At 40.9% G+C, this 12,579-nt stretch overlaps 1 protein-coding gene across 5 annotated transcripts in view; it reads left to right on the top strand.

Annotated features, from left to right (window-relative positions):
- Positions 1–12,579, top strand: part of HERC3 (HECT and RLD domain containing E3 ubiquitin protein ligase 3) — a 98,040-nt gene that overhangs the window by 2,879 nt on the left and 82,582 nt on the right. For all 5 annotated transcript variants that reach the window (XM_019741102.2, XM_074323616.1, XM_074323614.1 and 2 more), the window contains exon 3: positions 7,271–7,525. In XM_019741102.2, the coding sequence (XP_019596661.2) occupies positions 7,300–7,525 (226 nt within the window). In that variant the 5' untranslated portion in view covers positions 7,271–7,299. The remainder of the gene's footprint in view (positions 1–7,270; positions 7,526–12,579) is intronic.

The raw sequence follows: 12,579 nt of genomic DNA, 5'->3' as shown, positions 1-12,579 counted from the left end.
TTTCTGGTCTCTGCTTCAACCACTTACTTCTCAGAGGACCAAAGTTACTTGGCCTTGGAAGGCCTCAGCTGCCGTTACAATGAGGTTAGGAATGTAAGTGTCTTGCCTAGAGGTTCGGTTAAATGGACTTTTAAGGTCTCTTTAATAAGATGATTCCTTTCATGATATAACTCTGTCCCCTTTGGACATTTTCTACATTTAGAAATAGTACTTGCTGGTGTCAGGGGCATGCGTTTCTGTGTCTGAATCAATAAGTGAACTAGTTTTATTGTAAGTTAGGGTGGACATGGAGGAAAGTCTGGCTAACTTGGTTGAGATTGCTTTACTCACCCTTCCCGTCTCTGGCTAGCATAGGTTGTAGTTGCTTATAAACACGGCCAGTGATTCAGCTAATATGAGCTCACTTACTGTGTGAAACATCTTCTTTAAAAATTTATTTTCAAATTGGAGATGGAGTGTGGCTTGGCTTCGTTTTACTTGAAAGATGGTATATAGCATCATGTTTAAGAGCATGGACTTTGGAGTATGATAGATGAGGTTGGAATCCTGCCTTAGCCACTTAGTTTCCATTTCAGTTACTTAATTACATGTTCTTGGGCAAGTGACCTAACCTTGCTAAGCCTTGAGTCATTTTAAAGGCAAATTATTTAATCTATGTAAAGTTTTTAGCCCAGACTCAGACACACAGTAGGCTTACAGTAATAGTAAATATTTCTTTATTCAACAACTATTTATTGAGCTCCTGCTATGTACCAGACACTATCCTAGTCTCTAGTGGTAGAGAAATGAACAGAAGAGGCTTAGTCCTTCCTTCATTGGCTTACATTTCTCAATTCTAGCATTGAGAACCTCCACTATTTAAGGACAGCTTCGATGGTAAAAGGTATTCTACTTTCAGATCTGCTAAGATGTCATGAGAGGACAGTGCATTTTAAAATGGAGCAATTTATTACTTTTTGTCACTGCATAGGGAATGTTTATTTAATACTACTTGGAAAACAAAACTGTTTCCAAATTTAGATTGTGGGAGTTCTGGTTTTCTCATGTTTGGATTCAGTTCATTAGGCACTTACTAAGCATCTACTGTGCTCCTGCACTATGCTGAGAACTGGAGATACAAAGATGTGTAAAACCCGGTACCCTCCACAGAGAAGCTCCCAGTCTGCGTATGGACAGGCACTTGGTGGATGAAATACAAGGAACAAGGATCCTATAGTTTTCATTTTTTCTTACTGTGAAGTATTTGTAAGCATAAAATAATATATGTAATATATATGCTAAGAAACAACAAAAGGACAAAAGCAGAACGTCAGCCATACTATTGAAACTCCCTTTGTGCTCCTTCCAGACTGTACCCTCCATGTCTGCTGCCCCCAAAATGATTACCTTGTGTTTTGTATTGATCATTGTTTTGCTTCTTCATAGCTTTACCACCACTAATGTTTTTATCTCCAAATACTTGTTATACTTGTGTTTGGACTTTGTAAAAATGCATCATATTCTCAGTTGTTCTGTGACTTTCCCCACCTCAACACCATTTCTAAGATTTAGCTACTGATGCTTGTAGATGGAATTCATTTATTTTTCACTGTTGTACGCATGTGCGAAGGTTTACCAGTTTTATTATGGATGGACGTTTGGATTGTTTTTTTGTTTTATGTATTTCACACAATCCTGAAATGAACATTCTTGTGCATATATTTTGGGGCATCTATTTTTGAATGTTTTACTGCATTATACAGTAAGATAGCCACTAATGATATCTGATTACTTACATTAAAATTAATTAAAATTAAATTAAAATTTCAGTTCATCAATTGTGTTAACCACATTACATGGCCAGTGGCTACCATATTGGACAGTGCAGAGATGTAACATTTCCATCAGCACAGAAAGTTCTCCGTTTCCAGGTTTTGCGCTTGTTTGTGTCTCTAGTTCTCAACGTGGTGCAGGAGCATTGCAAAAGCTTGACAAGTTAGACACTGCTGGTCATCCGCCTAGCAGTGCAGTTGCTGTGCTGTGGGGTATTTGCATCTTCACTAGAGAATGCCCACTTGTTTTTCCCAAAGTGCTTATGCCCATTTATGCTCCCACTAGCTGTGTGGAAGAGTCTGGATGCTCTACATGTATGTCGTTGCCTTGGCACTGTTAGACTTTTCAGTTCTTGCCAGTCTGGCCAAGGTCTTTTGAAGGCTGCCCACAGCTTCTGCAGACAGTGGCGAGATCATTTGTTTAGCTTCACAATGCTCAGCGCCAGGTAGTGAAGAAGGCTCCGCCTGTACAGGGATCATCAGGGGAGGGGTAGGAATATTTCCAGGGTTGGCTATAAGGGCGAGAGGACCAAAGTCGAGCTGAAGGGAAGGAGAAAGAGAAAATAGAGAGGAGTGGATTCACATTGTTGAAAACTTCTCGTTCCCTTCTGTGCCATTTTTGCATATGGTAGTAAAAATTTTGATAATAAAGCATGTTATTAGAATGACTCTTTGTTATTGGAGTTAATTCTGCATGGACTTTTGGCTCCAAATTTATTTAAAGCTTGGATTTGCGGAGTGCCTGCTAGAACTGAAGCCTTGGACATTGCCTTTTCCTGCTATTGAAAAAGACCTCCCTTTCCCCACACACCATTCAGGTAATGGCTTGTAAGCATATTTGAAAAGAAGCTTATTCCTATTGTAAATGAGATTAGAAGTCCTGCCTGAGTGTTATTTAGGTTTCAAATAAAGGAATAAGCATCAATCCATTGTTAGGATGCTGAGTGCATAGTCTGATTAAGAAGACAAAGTTTAGGAACTGCCGCTTGTCTTTTTGCAGTCAACTCACTAGGAAAGATAAAAAAAGGCTTATCTACCTCTTGGCCCATCCCAGAATTTAAAAGAAAAAAATGCAAAAACTTTCTCCTAGCAACTTTGAATTCCCTTCATGAAACTTATGACTGTATGGTGGTAGTCCTGCTTTGCTGTCGTGCAGATTTGGGACACAAGTTAATGCTAACCACAGGAAGAAAGTCACCCCCCTCCCCAGACACTTCACCCCCAGACTCCTTGGGGAACTGTCCTGTATGCTGAGGTCTCAGAGAAGACCCCGGGGAGTAGGAGTAACGGTGACTGCAGTACCAGACAGTGACTGGTCACTTAGGCCGGCACCATGCTAGGCACTGTTTGTATTCACTCAGTTCATAGCCCTCACAACCCTGTCGCTCTTTTCCCTACTTTAGAACCAGGAGCCAGGCTTAGAGTGGTTAAATATCTTCCCCAGGGTTTCACAGCTAACATGTGGTTCATTCAGGGCTTGAACTTTAGTCCTTTTGACACTTAAGCCCTGTTAAGATTATCCTGAATCTTTCACCAAAAATAGATGAGTAGAGGGACTGGGAAAAGTACCAGGTGTGACCCTGAGGGATCCGTCTTTGTCCCTTTTGTGTTGGTGCTGAGCCACAGTGCAGGCCTTTATTTTTTTATTATTTTTACTTTTTTAGTTGTTTACCATTCTTAATGTTCTTCATTCATTCCCGAGGGAATATGAGTTTCCTTCTGGTACCAATTCCCTAAAGGAACTTCCTTTAGCATTTCTTATTTGTTTGTTTGTTTACTCTTTTAGGGAATATTTTAATCTCCCATCTTGGACCTATTCTTCTATAGTGCTTTTCATAATTGTGTGTTTTGAAGTTAAATAAAAGATTTTACTCTTTGAGAAGCCAGAGAGCGACAAAGAGTAAGGAAAAATGGGTGGGAGGACCCAGGTTATCAATGCCAAGTGACGAAGAGCGCTGCGGAAGCTAGTCTTTAAATTCATGGATACCAGTAGCTACTAGATTTGGGGGTTCCACCAGAGTGTACTGTTAAGTGAAAGCTGTATTAATGGCTGGCTTCTTTTCAACGTACTGAACTTCTCTCCTGAAAGCTAGATGATTTTAATGCCTCCTGCTGTAGTTTTGGACAGCATTATGACCTAAACTAGATTTCCTATTAGGGTTAATAATCCATTCATAGGAAGATAGCTTATTTGTGTTTGCCATTTAGTTACTTCTCTTAGTAAGTAGTTTTTATTCGACTATTTGAAGATGCCATTACTATAACTCAGGTGGGAAGGATTTTCAACAATAGTCCTATTTATCTTGTTTCAGAAATGGTTTCTAATAGTCAGTAAACAATGAGGCCACACTTCAGGCTGCTCACTCAGGCTTGCGGTTGGCCACAGCACCCAGAATGCAGCTGACTTTTAAGATTGACCCATGCTAAACAAACTTATAAGAAGATGATAGATCCAGGATGCCAAATTAATAATTAATAATAATGAGAAGTAGAAATGCCAAGAAGCCTGGGGTGCTTTGGCCAGCTGGTCACGGTGTTCTTTCCCCAAAGTACCATCTGCCTTGGGAACCAAGTCATTTAAGGTTGCTTATTAATCATGGAATCTAAGCAAGGCCAGTGGCTGGGTACATTTAATGCCTAATAGATAGTACTTCAGCTCTATACTTGGGGGGCATTTTATACAGTAAAATTACCAACAAAAAATATGAAAATGTGAAAAGCATGGCAGTAAATAGATTGTGAAAACAGCACTTGTTTACAGTGTGAGAGGTGACACAGGAAGGCAGAGCATCATCGTCTTTGACTTCAGCTCAGAATACACGTGTAGGGTGATTCAGATTTTTCACCTGTTTGCGCAGGGAATGACTGCAGAAATGTTCCCTGCATTGATTTGGGAGTTACAAGTAAATTTTAGTGAGTAGGCAAATTCACGAGTAGGAATCTGCAAATAATGACAAACAACCAGTACTTAGGAAGAGAGAAGGTGGTGGTGCTGGCACTAGACAAGGGGGGATCCCTGGCGCAATCGACATCATTGGGACTCTTTCTGTCTATTGTCTTTGAGCCTCTGTGGCTGGTAGCTTCATAATGTCTTACAGGTGTCCTCCATCTGGCAGGAAGGTAGCTTCTGGTAGCCTCAGTTATCCTTCAGAGGCAAAAGGCGTTCTTTTGTCAGAGCTCAATGGGACTTAATGGGGAAGGACTTGGGCTCAGTTGGAAGTGTGACCCTATCCCTGCACCAATCACAGTGGCTTAGGGGTGGGTTGTTCTCTGATTGGTTTGGTGTGGGTCATGTGTATGGCTTAGGGCTGGGTTGTTCTCTGATTGGTTTGGTGTGGGTCATGTGTATGGCTTAGGGGTGAGGTGTTCTCTGATTGGTTTGGTGTGGGTCATGTGTATGGCTTAGGGGTGGGGTGTTCTCTGATTGGTTTGGCCAGGGTCATTATCACCCTTCTGCAAGAGTGGGTAGAGTTATTACAAGGCAATGAAGGACTTGGGAATAGGTACTAGACAGACAAAAAAGCATTCGACAACACCCTTGAGTAATTTTTTTGAAACTAATCTTATTCTTCAGAAAGGTTGCTACCATGTTGAGTTGCAGCTTTCTATTACATTCAGTGCATTTCAGCATGGCCTCTACACCCCCCTTTATTAATGAGTGGTATTTCATTGTAAAAATATACTGCAATCTGTTTATCCATGCTCCTGTTGATGGGTATTTGTGTTGTTGCCATTTTGTTCAGTATGTATAAAGCCACTTTGAGCACTGTTTGTGGATCTTTGTGTAGACGTACAATCTTAGCTTCTTGATGCCATATTTTTAGACACATTGTACTTGGCTGGTTAAGGGGATGGCTTACTGCCACAGCTGCATAATGTCATCTATTATCTCTTAATTCTGATGAGTTTCACTCTCAAAGGGCAGTTTTATTTTCAAGTTTGCAGGGCATTCTGTAGTGTATACTGACTATGATTTAGTCATTCTGCAAGTATATTTTGTATTCTTGCTCCTGTAGGTGACATAAATCAACTTGGGCGGCGGGGTAGCCCACTGGATAAGACTATGGACATTGGCATCAGACCTACCAGATTCATAGCCTGGTTCTCGCTCTTTCTGGCTGTGTGACCTTTAGCATGCTTCTTTATCTCTCTGAACCTTGCTTTATCTGAAATGAAGCCAAAAATAGTACTTATGGCACAGGGTTGGTGTGCAGATAAAATGAGATAATGATATAAAGTGCTTATCACAGTGACTGGTATATAGTAAGCCCTATGATGTTGCTTACATCAGTATTGGTAGGAGAGAGAAGACAAAGTCATTAAACATTAAAAATGAAAAAAAAGGTATTAATGTGGATATAGCAATTTAGAAAATTGGGAAAATTAAATTATGAGTAGATTATGTGATCTTACTGGTCTTTTTAAATGTGTATCCACCCCCACTTTTCATTTTATCTCTCCTCCCTTTGCAGTTAACTCACAGAAAAACATTGAAACTTTTTTTTTTTAATTCTAGACTATAGGCAAGGAATAACAATCTTAAGAAGAAGCAGAAATTTCTGGTTAAGACAGCAAATTGAGATTTAGTTTTATATTTTATTTTGGGTCTTTTCATGCTTTTTCGGAAAGAGTTCAAAGAGTAAATCAGGGAGCATTACCCCTGTGTTTTCCCGAAAATAAGACCTAACCGGAAAATAAGCCCTAGCATGATTTTTCAGGATGACATCCCCTGAACATAAGCCCTAATGCGTCTTTTGGAGTAAAAATTAATATAAGACCTGGTCTTATTTTCGGGAAAACACGGTACCTTAGGTAGTAAATAACGGTTAGTTGTATGGAAATACCATATATTGGTTATCCATTCATCAACTGATGGACATTTGGATTATTTCCACCTTTTGGTATTATGAATAATGCTGCTATGAAAATTTGTGTGCAAGTTTTAGTGTGGACATATGTTTGGTTTTCTTTTTCTTTTTAAATTTTTTTAAAATTTATTTTTCACTTAGAGTTGACATACAATATTATATTATTTTCAGGTGTACAGTTATATACCCTTTGAAGTGATCAGTTATATACCCTTTGAAGTGATCACCCTTTTAAGTCCAGTACCCACCTGAAACCTTACATAGTTGTTACATGATTGACTATATTTCCTAGTGCTTTATATCCCTGTGACTGTTTTCAATAACTGGCAATATGTCCTTCTTAATCCCTTTCACCTTTTTTATCCATCCCCTCAACCCCCCTTCCGTCTGGCGACCATCAATTTATTCTCTGTATCTATGAGTTTGTTTCTGTTTTGTTTATTTTGTATTAATATGTATTCTTTTGAGATGCAGTGTATCTGAAGAATATTAAGGGCGTGGTTATTTTTAATAATTGATTAAATTTACTTAATGTGATTTTCTCTGACCTATTTTTCAAAATTTTTTTTTTGTAACAAAACTTTCTTCTAGGCTACATGAGTCCCTGAAGAATAAGAACAATGTTATGTTGGGGATATTGGTCTCTGGGCCAACCTGGGATCAGCACCAGCCTGCGAGGGATTGTGGCCGAGCCCCAGGTGTGTGGATTTATATCGGACAGAAGTGTCAAGGAAGTGGCCTGTGGAGGAAACCACTCGGTGTTCCTGCTGGAGGATGGGGAGGTTTACACCTGTGGATTGAATACCAAGGGGCAGCTGGGCCACGAGAGGGAAGGAAACAAGCCAGGTGAGTGCAGCCCGTCGTCGGGCCGTGATGGCTGATGAGAAAGGCTAAGGGGGGGGAGGGGTACTGGTGGAAGATTTCCTCGTCAAACGTTTATCTTTCAGGGAGGCTCTTTGAATGGTGCAGGGATCCCCTTCTGTGTGGAACCTTAGTGTCTAATGTAGACCTTTTGATGCAAAACCAGACTTTTCTCTTTTCATCTTATTAGACAACATATGTAATCTCAGTTACCAGGGGACAGAAGTCGACTAGTTAGTTTCTAGTTAGAGAAGTAGATTTTTCTCCAGTAGTTGAATGCTAAGACATTGTGATCATGTTGTAAATAGGTAATTCTCATACAATCGCTATCAGAAGCATTTTCCCCTAATTTTTCCTCCTAACTGCCTATTCATTTGCTTATTTCTGCAACATGCTTTTGTTCAGCATTTTGGGCTAAGCACTGGGCTTGGTGTTGTGAGTAGGAAGTGAATGATAGTGATGATGTGGCTCTAGTGCACCAGTGTGAAGTAAGTTGAGGAATATACTGGGGGAATAAGGGAGAGGGAATTCGTTCTGCCTTTGGGGGCTGAGTAGGAAGCATGAGTAGGACTCTGTGTGTGTGTGTGTGTGTGTGTGTGAATGTATGTATGTGGTAGGAACACAAGCTTATGGCACACACCTGAGTGTACCCCGTGATCCAGGCGTGGGTATGATGGTGCAGCCCTCGTTCAGGGAAAGCTGAATAGTGTGCTGAGACTGTTGATGGAGGGGAGGGAGAGAGGATGAACTGCAAAGGTAGGGGGCTAGTTAGATTCTTTAAGTTTTAGTGTCTTTCATTGATTTATAACAGTTGCTATGTGTATTTAAAGGCTATTGGTTTGAATGTTCCTTTTTCCAACTTTTTCTCTTTAAAGAACCTTCAGTATATGTGTATGTTATGTAGATCTATGAGGTACTTTCTCAGTCTTGGATTTCAGCTACGTTATAAGTAGTGGTGATGATATTTAAATGAGTCTCCTTTTGATGAGAAATGATAAGGTGGGGTCTTAAACTGTAACCATGCTGTTTTTTCATACTAACATGGGCACGAGCCATTTTCTTTGTTACTTGCCCATTTCTTTGTCATTTTTTATTCACTCCAAATCAAATCATGATACAGAAGTTTCATGAAAGAACAGCCTTGCTGTTTCTTCTGGATGGTTTTACTCTTTTGTGTTTATTTAGGCAAGTCAATTTGGTGTCAGATTGAACTAGTTTTTTCTGTGACACTGTCTCCCTCTTCTTTCATATTTATTCCCACCCATAGCAAGTGACTGTGTTCCATAGTTCCCCTCCCCAAACGTCAGTATTAATTTCTCATCATTAATTTCTCCATTGACCACTGGATAAAAGGCTGCAGCGCTGTTGTTAAACAGAATTATGAAGTATGTGGGGTATGATATGTGGCCTTTTCCCCCATTCTTACCTCCTGGTTCCCTCATGGGAGCCCTCCCTGGGACACCCCAGCAGGCCTACTCGCCTGGAGCCGTACCCAGTGTTCTAGCCAGGGGATTCCTAACCTGTGGGCCCTGGGCTCTTGGGATTTCAAGGAAGGGATTTGTAGCATGGTCCATAGGTACACCTTTATGTGTACAATGCAACCGATGCTACAGGTTTTCAAATGTAAGTAGATCATGTTGTTCACGAAAATACAAATTCAACGAGCAGTGCCACCAATTCATACATTGACTTAGTAAATCCTATTCAGTATGTTTTTCCAATTAATATAAAACAAGAGTATAATATAGAGCTATTATGGAGGTGGCAGGAAGGTTTTTTTTTTAGTGTTAAAAATGGTTTTCATGTTAGAAAAGGTTAAAGACCAGGGTTTTCTTTCCCCTCCTTCTGTTAAGATTTACTTGTGTCTTACATGAAGCTCCTACTCTTGCTGTTTCCTCAGGTGAGAGCCAGTGTCCAACAACTAATGCCTCCAGAGAGGTTAATGGCAGGTGCAGCCCCGGCATGCTCCTTCCTTTGGAGTGTCAACATGCCACCAGGACTTAGAGATGCTTAAGGCTCACTTCACAACAGTGGTCTCAAAGGACTTGTATTTACCCTGGCCACCCTTTGAAGGGAGTATTTTGGAGACCAGGAAGAGATCTTTCCATTACTCCTGCAGAGACAAATGGTTAGGGTGAACTCTGGAGTCCGACAAACCCAGTGGAGGTGTTACCCCTCTCTGATTCTGTATTTCAGAGCCTCAGTTCCTTTTCCTGTAAAAGGAGGAGACTTCCTGTTCTAGTGTAGCGCTTGATGAGGTCAATTCAAATGCTAAAGAAGACTCCACAAAGCTACCTGTAACCTGTGAGGGTTGCCCTCCTGTCTGTGTTCTCTGGGACTTGGCCTTCTGTCAGGCAGCATCCCAGCAGACCTGTTTGCTCAGGATACCTCATTGCACTTCATTGCAGGACTCCTTTGCCTTAGAACCTGGAGTGAGAGGATTCCACCTAGGGTGGCAGGTGAGGAAGGAAGCAAACTGCTTGCAGTCTCACAAGGGCAAAGATCTGTGGAAACCACCCACCATGGTGAGCACATCTGAGTGTATTCTGACATTCTTCCAGTGGAGCCTCCTGGCATAGCTCCTTGGAGCCAGTAGTGGGTGGTTCGTGGGCCTGGGAATGAGGAGCAGCGCTCTGCTTCTGCCTGTACGTGGGGTCTGGCCAGCCCCGTAGTCAGCCTGCAGCCGCTTCCTGTAGGCAAGGCTGTGTTTGCAAGAGACTTGAGGTGTGCCAAAGCCTGCAGATTCAACCACAGAATCCAGCCATGCTTGTAATCTAAATTTAGAATAAACAAGGTTCTAGTGTAAATTACAATGGAATCCAGAAATTTCTGTTGGTTAAGCTTGTCTGTTAATTATAAACTCCATAGCAGCTGTGGAATAGTGCCTCTGTGAATGGGAAGATTATGTGAGTGGGCACCTCCCTCTCTTCCTTTAACTTTTTCATTGGTAGGTGTGTTCTAAATCTGGGTGCCCTTGGGTTTATTTTTAATGAGTGGGAAAGAGAGAATGAGCTTGTTTTCTACATGTGCTTATTTAGAACTGTGACCTGGAATGCTTCTAGGCGTGGAGGGGAAGGCAGTGACAGGCAGACTCTGTTTCAGGTGGCCTGTGCTGGTCCTGGCTCCCAGGAATGCTACCCCCACGGAACCCTGTGGAATTTGGGGAGGGAGCTTGGTAGCAGGCCTCCTCCTCAGAGAGGAGGTTTCTGGGGAAAATGGGCAAGTCTGAGATTTCAAGTGGACATCAGTGCCCAGACCAAAGGACTGTGGTATGAAGGATTAAAGAGAGGGGGGCAGAACATGTGGAAGGTGGTAGTGTAGGCAGTACACAGGATGAGACTTTTCTGTTAGAACATGTGTGTTGGGTCTGTCCTGCCAATCGTCAGGTATCAGGTTATATTGATATTTTATACTTCGTCTCTTACTGGCACAGTAACAAGGTGCATGAATTCATATATTTGGAGCCGTACTGTACCTGAGCAGTGATATAAAACACCCCACAATGCTTTTAAGGGTTTCTTTTTTTTTTCCTTCTTGAGAACATGTAATAGTTTCAAAATGCTTTTGTTGCTCCTGAGGCTACCGTGCTTTCCTTGTGCTCTCATTTCTCTCCTTAGTACTGCTCTTATGTGACCAAATACTGTGTGGTGGAGAGAGGGTGTTTCAAGGACGCATCCAGTACTGAAACTCCTGGTAAGGCAGGCCCAGATATTTTCCCGGTGTGTCAGGCAGCCTAGGGTTCTAGCTTAGGTGTGTCCGTGACTCATTCATTTGTGCTTCGGCCAAGGGCAAAGAGGCCTGTGATTCCCAGAAGCATTTTTCATGGTCAGAATATCAAAGCCCCAACTAAACTCAACATCCAGCTTCGTAGAAAAAGTGTTGGATGTAACTCTTTTTGCATATTCCAATCTCTTCCATATAACTTTTCTCTCTCTCCTTCATCCTCACCCTTATATTGTGATATCAACTTTATCTCCCCCCCCCAAATCAGGGATAGTTTCAGCTGTTAGGACATTGTAGGATTATTGCTAATTTCCTCATGTTTTTGCCCATGAATTCATCATACGGTTTCCTAAGACATACAGTTACAGAGCTGCATTATAGGAAGACTTTTATGCCTCTTCCCCCTCTTTTTTTAAGTAAAGCAAGCAAACAAAACATGAGTTTTTATCTAATTGATGATTTTTATAAGTAAAATGATTAATCTATTACAAAACATTAAGCAAATCTAAAAATATTTTATTAAATTAAAACAGAAACCAGTTGCCCCACGGAAAAACTTAAAAAGTTTTACATCAGTTTACCATGTTTCTCTTATTCCTACCCAGCCCCATTGTCAAAAATGCTTTTCAGCTAAACAGAAAGTTCTTCTTTGCCCAGACATACTCTAATTTCCCATATTTGTTGGGATTAGCATAAACTAATTTTTGTATTATTAGGGCTGTCTGAATTTTTGTAAACCTCCTCTAACCTTTCTTCTTATCTTGAGTGGACAAGAATTGTGGCAGGTGCAGTTATTTAGTTATCTAATTTGACTATGTTGCAATTTTTAAAATTCTGCATAGACATTCCAGGAAACCTTTTCATGGTAAACCCCAAGGGTAACAATTTATAAGTAGACGCTAACATTTCTGTGCACCCCTGTTTGATTCATATCTATGATTGGTTCCTTTTACTTCCTCCTGAGTTAGTTTTTCTCTTCTTTGCAGGTAATTTAATCCAATTCACATTCACATTTTGTATTCAGTCTAAGCATTTCCATAATGCCCATTACCATATGTAACAGCTCTCCTGCTGTTTGATAAATGAGATTTATAAAGCAGAACATCTCAAAAGCCTCAATTCCCAGAGCTATGGTTGCTGCTAACCCTGGTAGAAGTAACACTTTGAACTAGCTTAGCAGTTTGCTCTTGGGCATCTGAAAGACTCAGTAACTCTGTCATGTTAATCAGCTTTTGCTGAAAAGCAAACTAGCAGAGCTGAAAGGAACTAGAAGAAATCCTATAATGACTTCCTGTTATTGAAGTGAATGTTTCCAT

The sequence above is a fragment of the Rhinolophus sinicus genome, linkage group LG02 (assembly GCF_036562045.2).
Source record: "Rhinolophus sinicus isolate RSC01 linkage group LG02, ASM3656204v1, whole genome shotgun sequence".
Taxonomy (NCBI): domain Eukaryota; kingdom Metazoa; phylum Chordata; class Mammalia; order Chiroptera; family Rhinolophidae; genus Rhinolophus; species Rhinolophus sinicus.
Note: the sequence above shows the minus strand (reverse complement) of the source record. Positions and strands in the feature narration are given on the sequence as shown.